Source organism: Dreissena polymorpha, chromosome 8 (genome assembly GCF_020536995.1).
Source record: "Dreissena polymorpha isolate Duluth1 chromosome 8, UMN_Dpol_1.0, whole genome shotgun sequence".
Classification (NCBI taxonomy): Eukaryota; Metazoa; Mollusca; class Bivalvia; order Myida; family Dreissenidae; genus Dreissena; species Dreissena polymorpha.
In genome coordinates this window covers 92,273,055-92,293,574 of record NC_068362.1, presented here as the reverse complement: position 1 = coordinate 92,293,574, position 20,520 = coordinate 92,273,055, and the positions used below count along the sequence as shown (strand labels likewise).

The following is a 20,520-nucleotide window of genomic DNA, read 5'->3' as shown; positions in this document are numbered from 1 at the left end:
TTGACCTTGTGAAGGATGACCTTGACCTTTCACCACTCAAAATGTGCAGCTCCATGAGATACACATGCATGACAAATATCAAGTTGCTATCTTCAATATTGCAAAAGTATTCATAAAATAAGCGATTTGGGCCACATATATTTGACCTCTGACCTTGAAGGATGACCTTGACCTTGACCTTTCACCACTCAAAATGTGCAGCTCCATGAGATGCACATGCATGCCACATATCAAGTTGCTATCTTCAACATTGCAAAAGTATTTATAAAATAAGCGATTTGGGCCACATATATTTGACCTATGACCTTGAAGGATGACCTTGACCTTTCACCACTCAAAATGTGCAGCTCCATGAGATACACATGCATGCCAAATATCAAGTTGCTATCTTTAGTATTGCAAAATTATTCATAAAATGAGCGATTTTGGCCACATATATTTGACCTCTGACCTTGAAGGATGACCTTGACCTTGACCTTTCACCACTCAAAATGTGCAGCTCCATGAGATGCACATGCATGCCACATATCAAGTTGCTATCTTCAACATTGCAAAAGTATTTATAAAATAAGCGATTTGGGCCACATATATTTGACCTATGACCTTGAAGGATGACCTTGACCTTTCACCACTCAAAATGTGCAGCTCCATGAGATACACATGCATGCCAAATATCAAGTTGCTATCTTTAGTATTGCAAAAGTATTTATAAAATAAGCGATTTGGGCCACATATATTTGACCTCTGACCTTGAAGGATGACCTTGACCTAGTCCATTCACCACTCAAAATGTGCAGCTCCATGAGATGCACATGCATGCCACATATCAAGTTGCTATCTTCAACATTGCAAAAGTATTTATAAAATAAGCGATTTGGTCCACATATATTTGACCTATGACCTTGAAGGATGACCTTGACCTTTCACCACTCAAAATGTGCAGCTCCATGAGATACACATGCATGCCAAATATCAAGTTGCTATCTTTAGTATTGCAAAAGTATTCATAAAATGAGCAATTTTGGCCACATATATTTGACCTCTGACCTTGAAGGATGACCTTGACCTTGACCTTTCACCACTCAAAATGTGCAGCTCCATGAGATGCACATGCATGCCACATATCAAGTTGCTATCTTCAACATTGCAAAAGTATTTATAAAATAAGCGATTTGGGCAACATATATTTGACCTATGACCTTGAAGGATGACCTTGACCTTTCACCACTCAAAATGTGCAGCTCCATGAGATACACATGCATGCCAAATATCAAGTTGCTATCTTTAGTATTGCAAAAGTATTCATAAAATGAGCGATTTTGGCCACATATATTTGACCTCTGACCTTGAAGGATGACCTTGACCTTTCACCACTCAAAATGTGCAGCTTCATGAGATACACATGCATGCCAAATATGAAGTTGCTATCTTCAATATAGCAAAAGTTATTGCAAAATGTTAAAGTTGGCGCAAACAGACAGACCAACAGACAGACCAACAGACAGGGCAAAAACAATATGTCCCCCAATACTATAGTGGGGGACTATAGTGGGGGACATAAAAATCGTGGAAGCATGAAAGAAAACCAGCGAAAAAAGTGTAGGATGATAAAAAAATACCTGTAAATAAAATGCGCGGATTGTCAATTTTCTTAAAATCGTGGAAAGCACGAACGAAAACTGACAAAATAAGTGTACCATATCACAACTGATGGACTAGGGTAAAAGACACAATCATGGTAATTGTTTTAAACGCACTAAGTGACACTGTGACCTATTTTTTGACCCAGCATAAACCATATTTGAACTTGACCTATATATCATCTGGACACCATGCTTAATGCTTGAAATGCACTAAGTGACCTCGTGACCTAGTTTTTGACCCAGCATGACCCATATTTGTTCTTGACCTAAATATCATCTAGACACAACTTCTGACCAAATTTTGTGAAGATCAGATGAAAACTACTTCAGTTAGAGAGCGAAAACCATGCGAAATGCTTGAAATGCCTCGTGACCTAGTTTTTGACCCGGCATGACCCATATTTGAACTTGACCTAGATATCATTGAGACCCAACTTCTGACCAAATTTGGTTAAGATCAGATGAAAACTACAATTAGAGAGCGGACACCATGCTTAATTTTTGAAATGCACTAAGGTACTCTGTGACCTAGTTTTTGACCCGGCATTACCCATATTTGAACTTGACCTATATATCATTTAGACACAACTTCTGACCAAATCTGGTGAAGATTGGATGAAAACTACTTCAATTAGAGAGCGGACACCATGTTTAATCCTTGAAATGCAACAAGTGACCCTGTGACCTAGTTTTTGACCCTGCATGACCCATATTTCAACTTGACCTAGATATAATTTAGACACAACTTCTGACCAAATTTTGTGAAGATCGAATGAAAAGTACTCCAATGAGAGAGAGTACACAATGCTTAATCCTTGAAATGCACTAAGTGACTGTTACCTAGTTTTTGACCCCGCATGACCCATATTCGAACTTGACCTAGATATTGTCTAGATACAACTTCTGACCAAGTTTGGTGAAGATCGGATGAAAACTATTTGGATTAAAGAGCGGACACTGCTGTGGATGCTGCCACCCGCCGCCCCTCGCCAAGGGTGATGTTATAATACGTCCTGTTTTGAGAAAGGGCGTATACAAATGACTATTTCGTCAGCACTTAATTCCCCAATTTCTGATTTTGCAAAAATAAGGCGTCAGTCAAAATCCAATCTCCTTTTTGACAAATCGTGGTGGGTAAAAGGAAGGACACTTGGGAGTCCTGTTCAGTACAAGCCAATTAAATAGGCTTTTGTTATCAGGTGACAGTAATGGGCCTTTATTATTGTATGCCAATGACAAATTCATTGTTACGATTAGCAGATTAGCAGTGTAACAGGCCATTTTTTCCTCTGGCCAATTTTTCCCCTGGGGAAAAATTTGCCTAGGCCAATTCTTCACCCCCCTAGTCAAATTCTCCCCCCCCCCCCTGATTTTTTATTTAATATATCTTTTGGTCTACACATTCCGGCCAGTTTTTCCCCCCTCCCCCCCATACCTTGTAAAAGTAGTATTAACAATAGAATTTGATTGAGAGTTGCAAAAACTGCCTCCACACTCTAATCTTTTATTTTACTTTTTTTTTACATTTATTCTTCACTTTTCGGCCAGTATTTCCCCCCTGGCCAGTTTTTCCCCCCTACCATGTAAAAGTAGTTTTAACAACAGAATTTGATTGAGACTTTCTAAAACTGCCTCCACCCCCTTATCTTTTACATTTATTATTCACTTTTTTGGCCATTTCCCCCCCCCCCCCCCACACACACACACCTTGTAAAAGTATTTTTAACAACATAATTTGATAGAGGATTGCTAAAACTGCCTCTATCCCCTTATCTTTTATTTTACTTCTCTTTTACATTTAATAGTTAATGTTTGGCCATTTTTTTCCCCTGGCCATTTTTCCCCCCTACCTTGTAAAAGTAGTTTCTACAACAGAATTTGATCGATAGTTGCTAAAACTGCCTCCACCCCCTTATCTTTTATATTACTTATCTTTTACATTTATTCTTCACTTTTCCTCCAGTTTTTCCCCCCTACCATGTAAAAGTAGTTTTAACAACAGAACTTGATTGAGAGTTGCTAAAGCTACCTCTATCCCCTTATATTTTATTTTACTTCTGTTTTACATTAATTCTTCATTTTTTGTCAATTTTACCGCCCTGGCCAGTTTTCCCCCCTAGCATGTAAAAGTAGTTTTAACAACAGAACTTGAATGAGAGTTGCTAAAACTGCCTTCACCCCCTTATCTTTTACATTTATTCTTCACTTTTCGGCCAGTTAGTGCGAGGGTGGAAAAAATGGCCTAGAGTCGTGTTGTAATTAATTCTTTAAGTACGGGGGAAAATTTGGCCAAGGGGGGGAAAGATTGGCCTAGGCCACTAGTTCACTACCCTGATAATGGATGAAAGTTTTGATTAAGTTAAATGTTGTTTGGTTAGCACATGGCATTTAGCTGTAATTTTTTTCTTCAAAAGCGTTCTCAAGCATTTCCTTTTATATGGCCTTGTTACATAGAACACACATGGCCCAGTTTAGACCTCATGAAACCATGGGTCAATAAATGTGGCTTCACAAGAATGTTCTTGAACAAGACCTAGTTACCTGGTGTTTGACCCCACATGCCGCAGATTTGAACTTTGCTCAGATATCATTTGAACATATCTTTTGCCCTTCTTTCAAGAAGAGTTGGAAATAAATGTGGCGTCTATCATGTCCATAAGATAAATGTTGACTACCCACAACAAACAAAACTTCTCCATGTGTTTCATGGACATTTCCAAATGCCAACCCTTTTAATGCTGAATTTGTGAATTAGTTATTGATTGAAAAATGGCAACCTTCACCTAAACAAGAGCACCGCATAACGGGTGCCAATGCTTGGCTGCGGATGCAGTTTTGAATAAATGAAAGATTGTAAGATTTTTTTTTGATTTTATTTAGAGGTCACAGTGACCTTGACATTTGACCTAGTGGCCCAAAAATGGGTGTGGTGTGTGCATGTACATATAAAAATTCAAAGATGTAGCTGGAAGCACTTTGATTTTAGAGCCAATGTTAAGGTTTTAGCACGGGGGACGGCGGAAGACACGACACAGACACGACGAGCTGGCTATGACAATACCTTGGGTTTGCTCCAAAAACAGCCGAGCTAAAAATCAAGGACAAAAACCTAACATCCATGCAACACCATCCATGTTATATTTTTCAAGAATATTTTCTGTCATTGCACAAAATAACATACATGTACCTTTTGTATTGAATATGGAGACAATTGTTTACTCTAATATATGCCACTGCAGGTTTTAAATTCAAATTTGTACTCACATTTTCTTGATTCCATTTTCATTAATCTTCTTGATAAATTGCATACTGTTCATAAGAATGGATGCCACCAAATAGCCCAGACTCTCAAATATGTACCTGAAACATGACACAGTGGGTTGAGTGTGACACTGGTGTATCTGCTTAACATGCCTATGTGAGATACAGTAGTTTGGTGCTTTGTGATTCCCTACATATAACGCTTTGACAAAAATGAAGAGGATTGACAATAAATACTGGATCTTAACTTTTAATTTGAAGGCATGACCTTGAACTGGAAAGTAGCCAGGTGGTTTGTGCATGCAACAGACTGTTCATATAGCCCAGGAAAAACCTTTGCGCTAAGTCATTTAAAAATTCCTTCCATGCAAGAAAGTAACAATAATTTTTTATAAAAGATGACAAAAATTCTACAATTTTGAATGTTTGCTATCTTCAATGCATGAACGGTGAAATGTCATGCTTTTTAAAACCCTTAAAAATAATTTATTTATTCAATATAGTGCATATAAAAACATTTTCGCACCTCACTTTAATTCAATACCAGTATTGTTAGCCATCATCTCACATTCCGATCAACTCGCCATTTTCATTCAAACTGACGTAGGCTTGATCCTTGTTCATTCCCCACAACAACTAATCGGCATACTAGGGCTTTGGATGTGAAATTTTTCGCAACTTTGGATGGATTAAAATGGAATGTGAAAGTGATTGTGAAGAACTGTCTGTTGAACCATACATGTATGAGACGGAAAAAGACTATTGCTAAGCAATATATGTCCCCTACCGGCTCCACCATTGTCAGAATTTTTTTAATTTTTTTTTTATATATATTTGTTGCCTTAGCAACCAGAATTGTTGACGTAGGAACAAAATGAAATGACGTGCATAATCTCCTTATTGCCATCTGTCCATATTTCAAGTTTCACAAAAAATATGAGGAACTTTTAAAGTTAGCGCAGGATCCAGAAAAGTGTGACAGACTGACAGACTGACGGACACACAGAGCGCAAACCATAAGTCCCTTCTGGTGAAACCGGTAGGGGACAATTAAGTGAATGTCAGTCAGATTTTTCTGAATCTCAGACTCGGACAGCAAGAAATCTTTTGCTGCTGCTCAAGATGACCATCATTAAGGGAATACGGAATGGCAAAAATATAATTTATATTGTTGAATGCACATGCTGGAAACAAAACACAATTTATTTTTGATTTAGTTGATTGTAACTCTACAGTACGATCGTGCTGAATATGACCACATTTTTCTGTTCATAATTATTGACACTGAACAGATACTTGCAAGAATTCTGAATGGATTTATTAAAACTTGTACAAAATGGCTGCCACCCAGACAACTTAACCATTTCCCACATAGATACGTTTTTTGATGGATTTGTAGTCCCTTAGAAAGTTACATTAAATTAAATACCTTTCTTACTAAATTCAAGTTTTAAAGGCTTCATTTCCAACCATTAGTTACTGATGAGCAGTAAAAAGCATAAAACCAGAACAGACTGCGAGTTACTCACAGGCTGTTCTGGTTTTATGCTGGTTGCAAAAGCCATTTTCACTTTGCTTCTTATGGGGGAAAGGGTTCAACCTAAGTCGGCTACTTCTAAGCCATTTTAAATGTTGTTGAATCAACTGTATTAAGTTTCATAGACATCTGCCACTCTGAAAGAATGGATCTATGACCACTATTACAATGCAAACAAAATAGTAGACAATGAAAATCACAAAATTGTAGACGATGAAATCGGAAAACAAAAGGAAAAGTGCCCATTTTGGTTATAAATTTTACAGTAAAAATGAGGCGCATTTCTAGGGTTATTACGATGATTCTCTACTCACTTGAACTTGCTGGGTTGCAGACTTGCTGCCAGGAGCTCCTCAATCCCAGACAGGTCCTTGTTCAGTTTGAGCACATTGGAATCTGGGTCAAGGTCATCTATGGGTCCCGCATAGTTGGACTGTGTGGGTATGTTATTGTTTGGTTAATACATGAAACGTGTCACATTGAAACTGATATGAATTTAAACCAAGGATAACAGAAATAGCAGAAAAAAACTGTTCCAAATCCAAACAAGAGGGCCTGAAAAGCTCAAAGTCGCTCATCTGAGATACAAAGGAACTGACATGTTCTGTGCAACCCAAGATATCATTCGAACAAATGCTTTGACCAAGATTCATGAAAAGTGAACTAAAAATGAAACTTTTAGAGTGCTAACAAGGTTTTACAAAAGCAATACTAGGAAAAATGCCCCGCCCCTGGCGGAAAAGTTTTCCAACCAACTGAAACCATTTATTTAAATCATCCAAGATATCATTTAGACAAACCTTCTGACCAAGTTTCATGAAGATCAGAAAATAAATATTGCCTCTAGATTGTTCATAAGGTTTTACTACGGCAATATAAAGCAATATAAAAAATTCCCTGCTCCCTGGCGGCCATGTTTTTTAAGCAACAGGAATCATGTTTCAAACTCTTCAAAGATATCATTTGAGCAAAAACTATTACCAAGTTTCATGATGATCCATAAGCCATGTGCTTTGCAGTCGCAGTTGGCTACTGGCATGATATAGTAAAAGCAGCGGACTCTTGCTTACCTATTTTGCCACTTGCATGAGAAAGTATAAGCAGTGGACTCTTGCTTACCTGTTTGGCCAATGGCATGAGGTAGTAGAGGCTGTGGACTCTTGCTTAGCTGTTTGGCCACCGGCATGAGGTAGTAGAGGGAGTGGACACTTGCTTACCTGTTTGGCCACTGGCATGAGATAGTAGAAGCAGTGGTTTCTTGCTTACCTGTTTGGCTACTGGCATGAGAAAGTAGAAGAAGTGGACACTTGCTTTCCTGTTTGGAGACTGGCATAAGATACTAGAAGCAGTGGACACATGCTTACTTGTTTGGCCACTAGTATGAGATAGAAGAAGGAGTGGACTCTTGCTTACCACTTTGGACACTGGCATGAGATAGTAGAAGTAGCGGACTTTTGCTTACCTGTTTGGCCACTGGCATGAGGTAGTAGAAGCAGTGGACTCTTGCTTACCTGTTTGGCCACTGGCATGAGGTAGTAGAAGCAGTGGACTCTTGCTTACCTGTTTGGCCACTGGCATGAGGTAGTAGAGGCTATGGACTCATGCTTACCTGTTTGGCCACTGGCATGAGGTAGAAGAGGCTGTGGACTCTTGCCTTATCTGTTTGGCACCTGGCATGAGGTAGTAGAAGCAGTGGACTCTTGCTTACCTGTTTGGCCACTGGCATGAGATAGTAGAAGCAGTGGACTCTTGCTTACCTGTTTGGCCACTGGCATGAGAAAGTAGAAGCAGTGGACTCTTGCTTACCTGTTTGGCCACTGGCATGAGATAGTAGAAGCAGTGGACTCTTGCTTACCTGTTTGGCCACTGGCATGAGAAAGTAGAAGCAGTGGACTCTTGCTTACCTGTTTGGCCACTGGCATGAGATAGTAGAAGCAGTGGACTCTTGCTTACCTGTTTGGCCACTGGCATGAGATAGTAGAAGCAGTGGACTCTTGCTTACCTGTTTGGCCACTGGCATGAGATAGTAGAAGCAGTGGACTCTTGCTTACCTGTTTCGCTACTGGCATGAGATAGTAGAAGCAGTGGACTCTTGCTTACCTGTTTGGCCACTGGCATGAGATAGTAGAAGCAGTGCACTCTGACCTCCAGGTGCAGGAGGAGTAGACAGACCTCAGAGAGGTCTTGGAAGTCCTTCACAATACCATTCAGGGACCTGCAGAAGAGGAACATTTTGATGTTGTTGTTTTTTCAATATAAGAGTTTCATAAACATTGATTAAACAAGTAAAACACAATGTAACTTTCAGGGACTTGGAGGGGATGGTCATCCAATGAGCCCTGTTCTGAGAAAACTGGGCTTAATGCATGTGCCTTAAGTGGAATTCCAGATTAGACTGTGCAAAGGCTTATCAGGGACAACACTGTCGGCTTTTATGGAATTTCCCTTTTTAAGATAGTCTTCCTTCGGAGTATTCTTTGGATCTCTCTCAAAAACACCAAGCACTGTTTCTACCCTGGACAAAGACTTTCAATAATTCTTAGGCTTTCAATGAAATCAAGCATACACACACACACACACACACACACATATATATATATATATATATATATATATATATATATATATATATATATATATATATATATATATATATATATATATATATATATATATATATATATATATATATAGGTTTAAACTTATGTGAGAATGTAATATAATGGCCTGGTATGACTATATTATAAATGTTATCAATAAATATTCATTATTATTATTAAATTATTAAATTATTATTATCATTATTATTAAAGTTAATTGTTAAATTAATTAAGAATGCATTACAAATATTCTGAATGCATTAGACAGTATCTTTTGGAATGTATATGCCTGTTTACCTTTAGCAAATCAAGAGGGTGAAATGTCTGAACTTTTCTTATAAGAGAAATATCTTTGGTTATATGAAGACACCATATGTTGATGCAGTTAGTAGCAATTGTTGTTTATGAACATTTAGGATTTAATTATAAACAATATATTATTGTTAATTTTCAATAAGTAAATGCAAAGTACTCAGTCATTTTTAATAAACATCTAGCAACAGTTATGGAAATTACACAATCTATAATAAATATTAACAAATGGTAACTTTGTACAAACTTTTAACAGATGAGAATAGCAGCTGAAATGTCGACAATTTTGTATCTGCAACTTTTCCTCAAGAATGGATGCAATATGTGGTGGCCTCATGTAAACAAGCAGAAAGTTTTCTTTTCTTAGATTTCACCGAGTGACCTACGAACTTAGCCTTGATAATTTCAAGATAAACATTGATAGTTTCATATAAATTGAATCATACACGTGGCTCATACAGTGGTTGAAAGGTTGTTATACAAATAGACCTGATCATCTACTTTGTGGTCAAATGTGAACCAGATTTAAACTTGGCCTACATATTGTCACATTAGACATTTTGACCATTTATCCAAACTGAGCAAAAACTATGGCTTCATGTATATTGTGTTAACAAGACAACATTTGAAGACCCACAATGCATAACACACAACAATGGATGCTGGACTTTGTGCCCAGGTGATCTCAAAAGTTGAGTAACCCACTCAAGTGGGCAGGATACACATCAGGGTCACCATGAGCAAATTATATTCTTCTATATGCAGCATCAACAAATAAGGCATGTCTTGTACAATTACTTACTCGAGTGTTTTCTGTGATACTTTGGGGGAGCTCTGAATAAAAAGAAATACACAAATTAAAGGTTTGTTACTTTTTTTAAACTCAAAAAAAGTTATTATTTTAATAATTCTTTATTATTTTTATCTCCCTATAGGCACACACTGTATCTGAACCTTAAAGGTGAAATTACTGTATAGACAAAGAAGGAGGCATACATAACATACAGTATCACCTTAAAGGTGAAATAGGCTAAATGTTCAATCGCCTAAAATTGTAGAATTTCCTCCATTAAGCAATCACCTACATGGCTGGACTTGCCGGCTGTTGTTATATCAAGAACGTTAAGCAACATATTTGCAGTTTATCAAGAACGTTAAGCAACATATTTGCAGTTATCATATGTCTTATTTACAATGTTTTCTGTTTTATGGTGGATCAAATGAGGCTTGTTCTGGCCAAACTGGGCTTTATGCATGAGTGTCAACTGTCATCCCAGATCAAACTGGGCTTTATGCATGAGTGTAAACTGTCATCCCAGATCAAACTGGGCTTTATGCATGAGTGTAAACTGTCATCCCAGATCAAACTGGGCTTTATGCATGAGTGTAAACTGTCTTCCCAGATCAAACTGGGCTCTATGCATGAGTGTAAACTGTCATCCCAGATTTACCTGAGTAGTCTGCACAGGAAAATCAGGGACAACACTTACAACCTAAATTGGATTTTCTTTTAGAAGAAACTTCCTTTACACAGTTTTTATGAAAGTGGTAAGCAGTCTGCACATGCTAATCTGGGAAATACTGTATTAACTTTTACTAAGCCCAGTTGTCCAAGAGCCCAAATGATCACTCAAGCAACCAATTTGATGACCCATTCATCTAGGTTTATAAGTATAAAAATTGACAAGTGTGTGTATATTTGATCAATATAAGTAATATGAATGTGAATTTTGATTTTTGATTTATTAAAACTGTATAACAAAATAACAATTAACATAAACAAGATGTGTTTGTGAAACACATGCCCACCAGTAGGTATATGTTTGACCTTGAAGGATGACCTTGACCTTTCACCACTCAAAATGTGCAGCTCCATGAGATACACATGCATGCCAAATATCAAGTTGCTTCTTCAATATTGCAAAAGTATTCATAAAATAAGCAATTTGGGCCACATATATATGACCTCTGACCTTGAAGGATGACCTTGACCTTGACCTTTCACCACTCAAAATGTACAGCTCCATGAGATACACATGCATGCCAAATATCAAGTTGCTATCTTCAATATTGCAAAAGTACTTATAAAATGAGAGATTTTGGCCACATATATTTGACCTCTGCCCTTAAAGGATGACCTTGACCTTGACCTTTCACCACTCAAAATGTGCAGCTCCATGAGATACACATGCATGCCAAATATCTAGTTGCTATCTTCAATATTGCAAAAGTACTCATAAAATGAGCGATTTTGGCCACATATATTTGACCTCTGACCTTGAAGGATGACCTTGACCTTGACCTTTCACCACTCAAAATGTGCAGCTCCATAAGATACACATGCATGCCAAATATCAAGTTGCTATCTTGAATATTGAAATACTGCAAAAGTGTACATTAAATTAGCGATTTTGACCCATATATTTGACCTTTGACCTTGAAGGATTACCTTGACCTTGACCTTTCACCACTCAAAATGTGCAGCTCCATGAGATACATATTCATGCCAAATATCAAGTTGCTATCTTCAATATTGCAAAAGTTATTGCAAATGTTAAAGTTGGCGCAAACCAACCAACAGACCAACAGACCAACCAACCAACCAACCAACAGACAGGGCAAAAACAATATGTCCCCCAGTATATACTGGTGGACATAAAAATGATAAGTAAACATGGCTTTACTAGAACAAGAAACCGTCGGAGACGGGTGATGCTCCCCAAAGGTTTTTTTTGTCACAATATTGCACTATATATTCAGATAAAAGGAAACGTCTTGAGGGCACAGTAGTTTGGGGGACAAGAATTTTGTTATAGAAAATTTCAAAGGGCCATAACTCTGTGAAAAATCATCTGACCAGAACCCGGTGATAATATGCACATCTCCTCTTGGTAGTGAAGCTACCCATAAAGTTTCATTGAATTCCGGTCATTAGTTGCTGAGAAATAGCCCGGACAAAAATTGTGCACGGACGGACAGACAGACAGACGCACACACGCACGGACAGACGAAGCGGCGACTATATGCATAAAAATTAATTGTACAAGTCAATTTCTAAATTGTTATGAATTGCCTATTACTGCAAAATAGTTATTATTCATGGGACATTTACTTTCTTTGATTTCCTGGCTAGACTGATCAACAAATTTAAGATACCTAACTGAACATTAAATATAATCCACTTGTCCTGCATTTGTTTTACAATCCATAAAACACATAAATGACAGTAAATTACTATGTGTACTTAGCTGACACTTAACATTTCTTGTAGAACACTGATGCAGTACAGCTCAATTCAACCTATTGATTTTATTTAAGTAGATTCATAAGGATTAGCGCAGACTGTAAACAATCTTAATTGAAAAAAAAAGACTAATGTTCATGCCAACAAATATATATGATATGGCAGTAACAACTGAAACTTCATGAAAATCAACTCAAAAACGGTTTAAGACCACCAAATATTAAGATTAATATTTATGTAAATTACTTGCTGTTGTAGGACTTTGACTTAAAGCAAAAACAGCATTCATGAAAAACGTATATACCAACATCGGACAATCACACTTTGGGTCACATAAATATCACAGATATCATGATTCTTTCTCTTGCTGTACAAACAGGGCTTTATGCATGTGCATAAAGTGTCATCCCACATTAGATTGTGCATTCTTGTGAAATTAGCTCATCAAAAAACTTATAAGTAGAATAGTTTACCTTTTATTTGAAAATTTAAGCTTATAGAAAAATAATAAAATGTCCATATTAACTTGGCACCTAGCAAGATTTAAATGATCAGGCTTTCATTCACTAGAATTCACCACTTATTTACCGAACGCCATGAAATAAAATGAACTTTATAGGCTTGTCTGTACAGTCTTTCTGACAATCAGGCCAAAACAGACACAATTACGGACTTGAGAGCCATAAATGCTTTAAGACTTACATCATAGACGGGAGATTCAACCACAAGTTGCTGACTGGCCTGGGTCGCCTTGGTGATGGAGAAGTTCTTGAGACGAACTGCAAACCATTCCTGAAAAACAGTGTTTACATTCCTCTAACACAGAGTTCTCATTTCTGAAACACAGAGTTACCATTCCTAAAACACAAAGTTACCATTCCTGAAACACAGAGTTACATTTTCTTAAATACAGAGTAACCATTCACGAAATAAAGAGTAACCATTCATGAAACATAGAGTTAACATTCCTGAAACACAGAGTTACCATTCCTACATTCCTCAAACACAGAGTTACCATTCCTACATTCCTCAAACACAGAGTTACCATTCCACTCCTCAAACACAGAGTTACCATTCCTACAACCCAGGCTCACTTAAAACATTTTAGCCAAGTTCTACAAAAAAACAGGGTAAAGTGTAGAGTGATTAGCCTGACAGGTCTACAGGCTCTTCAGAGACAAAACTTTCGTCTCTAATGGTGTTTTTCCATTTATAAGGAAGTGTCTTCTTAATCCAGTTATGCAGAAAGTGTTGTCTTTGATTAGACTAATCTGGGACAACACATTATGTACATACATAAAACCCCGTTTTCCCAGAGTGAAGATCATTTATCCTTTTCCCACTCAAAAGCAAAGTGAAAATGGCTGTATGCAACCAGCATAAAACCAGAATAGTCTGTGTGTTTTTTGCAGTTTGCTGCTCACCAGTATCTTTGGGTTGGAAATGAAGCCTTTAAAACATGAATCCAGACAGAATGGTCTTAATTTTACTTTGATGTTCTGAGGTAGGTAAAACCCGTCAAATAGCATCTCTGATAGGTAAAGGGTTAAATCTTCAAGAGCAAAAAGGAAGCCTCCCAACTGACCAGACTCTCATGTACGTTGGCCACCGTCCTCATCTGGGTGACATCCGTGATGATCTCATGCTGCGGTATGAACGCCTCGTCAGACGACAGGTTTGTTATGAGGATCACCGCCTCTTTGGAGTTCAGGGCCCGCATCTCCTCCTCTGAACACACCGTGCGGTTCAACTCCTGCCCATTGGTCGGCTGCAGTGTGCGCCAGCTTGGTAGAGACCTGCACGGAAGGTTTGTTTATTACTATTTTATTGAAAAGCTCTTGCAAACTTTATGCACAGGCTTATCAAGGACAAACTTTCCACCTAGACTAGGTTTTTATTTAGAAGAGACTTCCTTGGAAAAGGTTGTCCCTGATAAGCCTGTGAAGACTGCACATGCAAATTTGGGACAAGACTTTGCGCAAATGCTTTAAGCACCATTTTCCCACAGCACAGCTAATGTTTTGTTTTAGAAACTTATACAGTCAACATAGCTATTCTGTTTGAGGCTCTTTACTTTCTACTTACATCATCAGCTACGTAAGAAGTGACAACAGTCAGTAAATGCACTAAAACAATATATCAATAGCTTGCCAGAGAATATCAATCTACTTAAAACATGGAATATACTAGCAAGAGGGCAAAAAGTCCTGAAGAGCTCACCTGAGACACGGTGGCACTAAACTTATTTCAAATAGTATATTTTATCATGGACATTTCTTGTATAATTACCGTCCCCAGCAGCCATATTTCTTTTTACACTGGACCATGTTTTAACTCCAACCAGAGATTATAAGAATCATGGTCTGAGCAAGTATCATGCTGATTTGGCAAAACAATGAGACTTCTGGAGAGTTCATAAGGTTTCAATACAGCAATATAAGGAAAACTGCACTGGTGCCATGTTTTTCAATTAACTGGAACCATTATCAAACTTGGCCAAGATATCTTTAGAATACATGTTCTGAAAAAAATTCATGAGGGTTGGGAAAAAATGTGAATTCGATTTCACTTAAGCCATATAAGGAAAACTGCTATCCCCCTCCATGCCAAGTTTTCCAATGGACTGGAAAAATTTTCAAACTTTGCTGAGATGTGGTAGAAGAAATATTCATAAAGATTTGACAAAAAAGTGATTTCTAGGGCATTCACAAGATTTCACTAAAGCCATATAAATAAATGCCATACAATCCCCAGGCAGCTATGTTTCTCAATTTATTTTTTCTATGGACCAGAACATATTATAAACAAGATGTGTTTGTGAAACACAATGTCCCCCTATATGATGTTTGACCTTGAAGGATGACCTTGACCTTGTGAAGGATGACCTTGACCTTGACCTTTCACCACTCAAAATGTGCAGCTCCATGAGATACACATGCATGCCAAATATCAAGTTGCTATCTTCAATATTGCAAAAGTATTCATAAAATAAGTGATTTGGGCCACATATATTTGACCTCTGACCTTGAAGGATGACCTTGACCTTGACCTTTCACCACTCAAAATGTGCAGCTCCATGAGATGCACATGCATGCCAAATATCAAGTTGCTATCTTCAATATTGCAAAAGTATTTATAAAATAACCGATTTGGGCCACATATATTTGACCTCTGACCTTGAAGGATGACCTTGACCTTTCACCACTCAAAATGTGCAGCTCCATGAGATACACATTCATGCCAATATCAAGTTGCTATCTTCAATATTGCAAAAGTATTCATAAAATGAGCGATTTAGGCCACATATATTTGACCTCTGACCTTGAAGGATGACCTTGACCTTGACCTTTCACCACTCAAAATGTGCCGCTTCATGAGATACAAATGCATGCCAAATATGAAGTTGCTATCTTCAATATAGCAAAAGTTATTGCAAAATGTTTAAGTTAGCGCAAACAGACCAACAGACAGACCAACAGACAGGGCAAAAACAATATGTCCCCCACTACTTTAGTGGGGGACATAAAAAAGTGTTCTGTGTAAGTTTAAATGTTAATACATTTCACAATGTTTCATAAAAGCCATATATTAGGAAAACTGTGCTGACCTCTAGGAGTCAAGTTTTCAATCTGGCAGGAACCATCTTTGAATTTGTTCAAGATATCAGTAGAACAATTGTCCTGAGCAAGTTTCATGATAATTGAACAAAAAGTTGTGACTGCAAGAGTGTAAACAAGCTTGGCTTTCATTGGATCAAGTGACCTAGTTTTTGATCCTGCATGACCCACTTTAGAACTTGGCTGATTGATTGGGATAAATGTTCTGACCAAGTTTTATGAAAACTGGGCAATAAATGTGGCATCCAATGTGTTAATAAAGGAAACGTTTTTAAAAAAACAATGCATCTCTGACAAAAGGTGATCACACAAGCTCATCAGAGCAGAAGCACATTTTTGCTCAGGTTAGCTAAAAAGTGCATACTCAGTAAAAACATGATATTAGGGGTTAAACAAGAGGACAGCACGCTCGACTATTCGAGTGCTTGACATTATAACGTAAGCCATCATGGGGAAATTGTTCATATTCAATAATTTATTAGATGATCTTTCAAAAATAAAAAAAGGAAAACAATTATTATTATTTATTTTATTTTTTATTTTTTTTTTGGGGGGGGGGGGGGTTGAGAGGGGGTATAATGTGGGGTGTGGTCATTTATTAGACAATCTTTCAAAAATAAAATAAGGAGAAAAAAGGGGGTGGTAGGGGGGGTGAGAGGGGGGTATAATGTGGGGTGTGGTAATTTATTAGATGCTTAAAAAAAGGGGGGGGAGGCGGGTAGGGGGGGTGAGAGGAGGGTATAATGTGGGGTGGGAATTTATTAGATGATGTTTCAACAAAAAAATATTTATTTTTTTTTTTTTGGGGGGGGGGGGGGGGGTAGGGGGGGTGGGGGTGAGGGGGGGGGGTATAATGTGGGGTGGGGTAATTTATTAGATGATTTTTTTTTTTAAACAAAATTGGGGGGGAAGGGATTCTGGGTAGGGGCGTGGGGTATTGTTTGGGTGGAATCCATTGTGGTATTCAGGTAAGTGTTGTTTTGTCAAAGTAATAATAAAATGTGATCATAAATAAAGTAATGGCAATTTAAGCAAAATGTTCAATTATCTAAGTGTAAAAGGGGCCATAATTATATCAAAATGCTTGTTTGAGGCTCTTTACTTTCTACTTACATCATCAGCTACGTAAGAAGTGACAACAGTCAGTAAATGCACCAAAACAATATATCAATAGCTTGCCAGAGAATATCAATCTACTTAAAACATGGAATATACTAGCAAGAGGGCAAAAAGTCCTGAAGTGCTCACCTGAGACACGGTGGCACTAAACTTATTTCAAATAGTATATTTTATCATGGACATTTCTTGTATAATTACCGTCCCCAGCAGCCATATTTCTTTTTACACTGGACCATGTTTTAACTCCACCCAGAGATTATAAGAATCATGGTCTGAGCAAGTATCATGCTGATTTGGCAAAACAATGAGACTTCTGGAGAGTTCATAAGGTTTCAATACAGCAATATAAGGAAAACTGCACTGGTGCCATGTTTTTCAATTAACTGGAACCATTATCAAACTTGGCCAAGATATCTTTAGAATACATGTTCTGAAAAAAATTCATGAGGGTTGGGAAAAAATGTGAATTCGATTTCACTTTAGCCATATAAGGAAAACTGCTATCCCCCTCCATGCCAAGTTTTCCAATGGACTGGAAAAATTTTCAAACTTTGCTGAGATGTGGTAGAAGAAATATTCATAAAGATTTGACAAAAAAGTGATTTCTAGGGCATTCACAAGATTTCACTAAAGCCATATAAATAAATGCCATACAATCCCCAGGCAGCTATGTTTCTCAATTTATTTTTTCTATGGACCAGAACATATTATAAACAAGATGTGTTTGTGAAACACAATGTCCCCCTATATGATGTTTGACCTTGAAGGATGACCTTGACCTTGTGAAGGATGACCTTGACCTTGACCTTTCACCACTCAAAATGTGCAGCTCCATGAGATACACATGCATGCCAAATATCAAGTTGCTATCTTCAATATTGCAAAAGTATTCATAAAATAAGTGATTTGGGCCACATATATTTGACCTCTGACCTTGAAGGATGACCTTGACCTTGACCTTTCACCACTCAAAATGTGCAGCTCCATGAGATGCACATGCATGCCAAATATCAAGTTGCTATCTTCAATATTGCAAAAGTATTTATAAAATAACCGATTTGGGCCACATATATTTGACCTCTGACCTTGAAGGATGACCTTGACCTTTCACCACTCAAAATGTGCAGCTCCATGAGATACACATTCATGCCAATATCAAGTTGCTATCTTCAATATTGCAAAAGTATTCATAAAATGAGCGATTTAGGCCACATATATTTGACCTCTGACCTTGAAGGATGACCTTGACCTTGACCTTTCACCACTCAAAATGTGCCGCTTCATGAGATACAAATGCATGCCAAATATGAAGTTGCTATCTTCAATATAGCAAAAGTTATTGCAAAATGTTTAAGTTAGCGCAAACAGACCAACAGACAGACCAACAGACCAACAGACAGGGCAAAAACAATATGTCCCCCACTACTTTAGTGGGGGACATAAAAAAGTGTTCTGTGTAAGTTTAAATGTTAATACATTTCACAATGTTTCATAAAAGCCATATATTAGGAAAACTGTGCTGACCTCTAGGAGTCAAGTTTTCAATCTGGCAGGAACCATCTTTGAATTTGTTCAAGATATCAGTAGAACAATTGTCCTGAGCAAGTTTCATGATAATTGAACAAAAAGTTGTGACTGCAAGAGTGTAAACAAGCTTGGCTTTCATTGGATCAAGTGACCTAGTTTTTGATCCTGCATGACCCACTTTAGAACTTGGCTGATTGATTGGGATAAATGTTCTGACCAAGTTTTATGAAAACTGGGCAATAAATGTGGCATCCAATGTGTTAATAAAGGAAACGTTTTTAAAAAAACAATGCATCTCTGACAAAAGGTGATCACACAAGCTCATCAGAGCAGAAGCACATTTTTGCTCAGGTTAGCTAAAAAGTGCATACTCAGTAAAAACATGATATTAGGGGTTAAACAAGAGGACAGCACGCTCGACTATTCGAGTGCTTGACATTATAACGTAAGCCATCATGGGGAAATTGTTCATATTCAATAATTTATTAGATGATCTTTCAAAAATAAAAAAAGGAAAACAATTATTATTATTTATTTTATTTTTTTATTTTTTTTTGGGGGGGGGGGGGGGGTTGAGAGGGGGTATAATGTGGGGTGTGGTCATTTATTAGACAATCTTTCAAAAATAAAATAAGGAGAAAAAAGGGGGTGGTAGGGGGGGTGAGAGGGGGGTATAATGTGGGGTGTGGTAATTTATTAGATGTTTAAAAAAAAAGGGGGGGGAGGCGGGTAGGGGGGGTGAGAGGAGGGTATAATGTGGGGTGGGAATTATTAGATGATGTTTCAACAAAAAAATTTTTTTTTTTTTTTTTTTGGGGGGGGGGGTAGGGGGGGTGGGGGTGAGGGGGGGGGGTATAATGTGGGGTGGGGTAATTTATTAGATGATTTTTTTTTTTAAACAAAATTGGGGGGGAAGGGATTCTGGGTAGGGGCGTGGGGTATTGTTTGGGTGGAATCCATTGTGGTATTCAGGTAAGTGTTGTTTTGTCAAAGTAATAATAAAATGTGATCATAAATAAAGTAATGGCAATTTAAGCAAAATGTTCAATTATCTAAGTGTAAAAGGGGCCATAATTATATCAAAATGCTTGATACAGTGGTTCTCTCTTGTTTATAGGTTGGGGTCATGTTGGTAAACAAGTTTGCAACATATAAAAGAAATATGTCAAAGGATATAGGAAATATTTGGGGTAGTACGCAAACTTTAATATAGATTTATCAATAATATGCATATTCTAAGTATAAAAGGGGATAAAATGATGACAAAATGCTTGATAGAGTTGTCTGCTCTTATTTATAGGTTGGAGTGATGTTGGTAAACAAGTATGCAAAATATAAAAGCAATATGTCAAGGGACAATGAAAATAAATGGGGTAGTACGAAAACTATAACATTTGCTGCATATTCTAAGTGGAAAAGGGGCTATAATTATGACAAAATGCTTGATAGAGTTGCCTGCTCTTGTTTATGGGTTGGGGTCATGTTGGTAAACAAGTATGCAAAATATGAAAGCAATATGTCAAGGGACAATGAAACTAATTGGGGTAGTACGAAAACTTTAACATTTGCACGCTAACCCAGACGCTAACGCTAACGCAGACGGTCATGCCGACGCCTGGGTGAGTAGGAAAGCTTCACTATATATTTTTCATATATAATA

The 20,520-nt window shown here is 37.5% G+C and overlaps 1 protein-coding gene across 13 annotated transcripts in view; it reads right to left on the bottom strand.

The window, feature by feature from the left end:
* Nucleotides 1–20,520, bottom strand: part of LOC127841244 (exocyst complex component 4-like) — a 90,354-nt gene that overhangs the window by 10,892 nt on the left and 58,942 nt on the right. For all 13 annotated transcript variants that reach the window (XR_008030813.1, XR_008030814.1, XR_008030817.1 and 10 more), the window contains 6 exons: nt 14,183–14,393; nt 13,300–13,389; nt 10,156–10,187; nt 8,542–8,656; nt 6,756–6,874; nt 4,908–5,003 (listed from right to left, as the gene is read on the bottom strand). Coding sequence is in view for 4 of the 13 variants with exons in the window: in XM_052369906.1 (XP_052225866.1) it covers nt 4,908–5,003; nt 6,756–6,874; nt 8,542–8,656; nt 10,156–10,187; nt 13,300–13,389; nt 14,183–14,393 (663 nt within the window). In the remaining 9 variants the exon portion in view is untranslated. The remainder of the gene's footprint in view (nt 1–4,907; nt 5,004–6,755; nt 6,875–8,541; nt 8,657–10,155; nt 10,188–13,299; nt 13,390–14,182; nt 14,394–20,520) is intronic.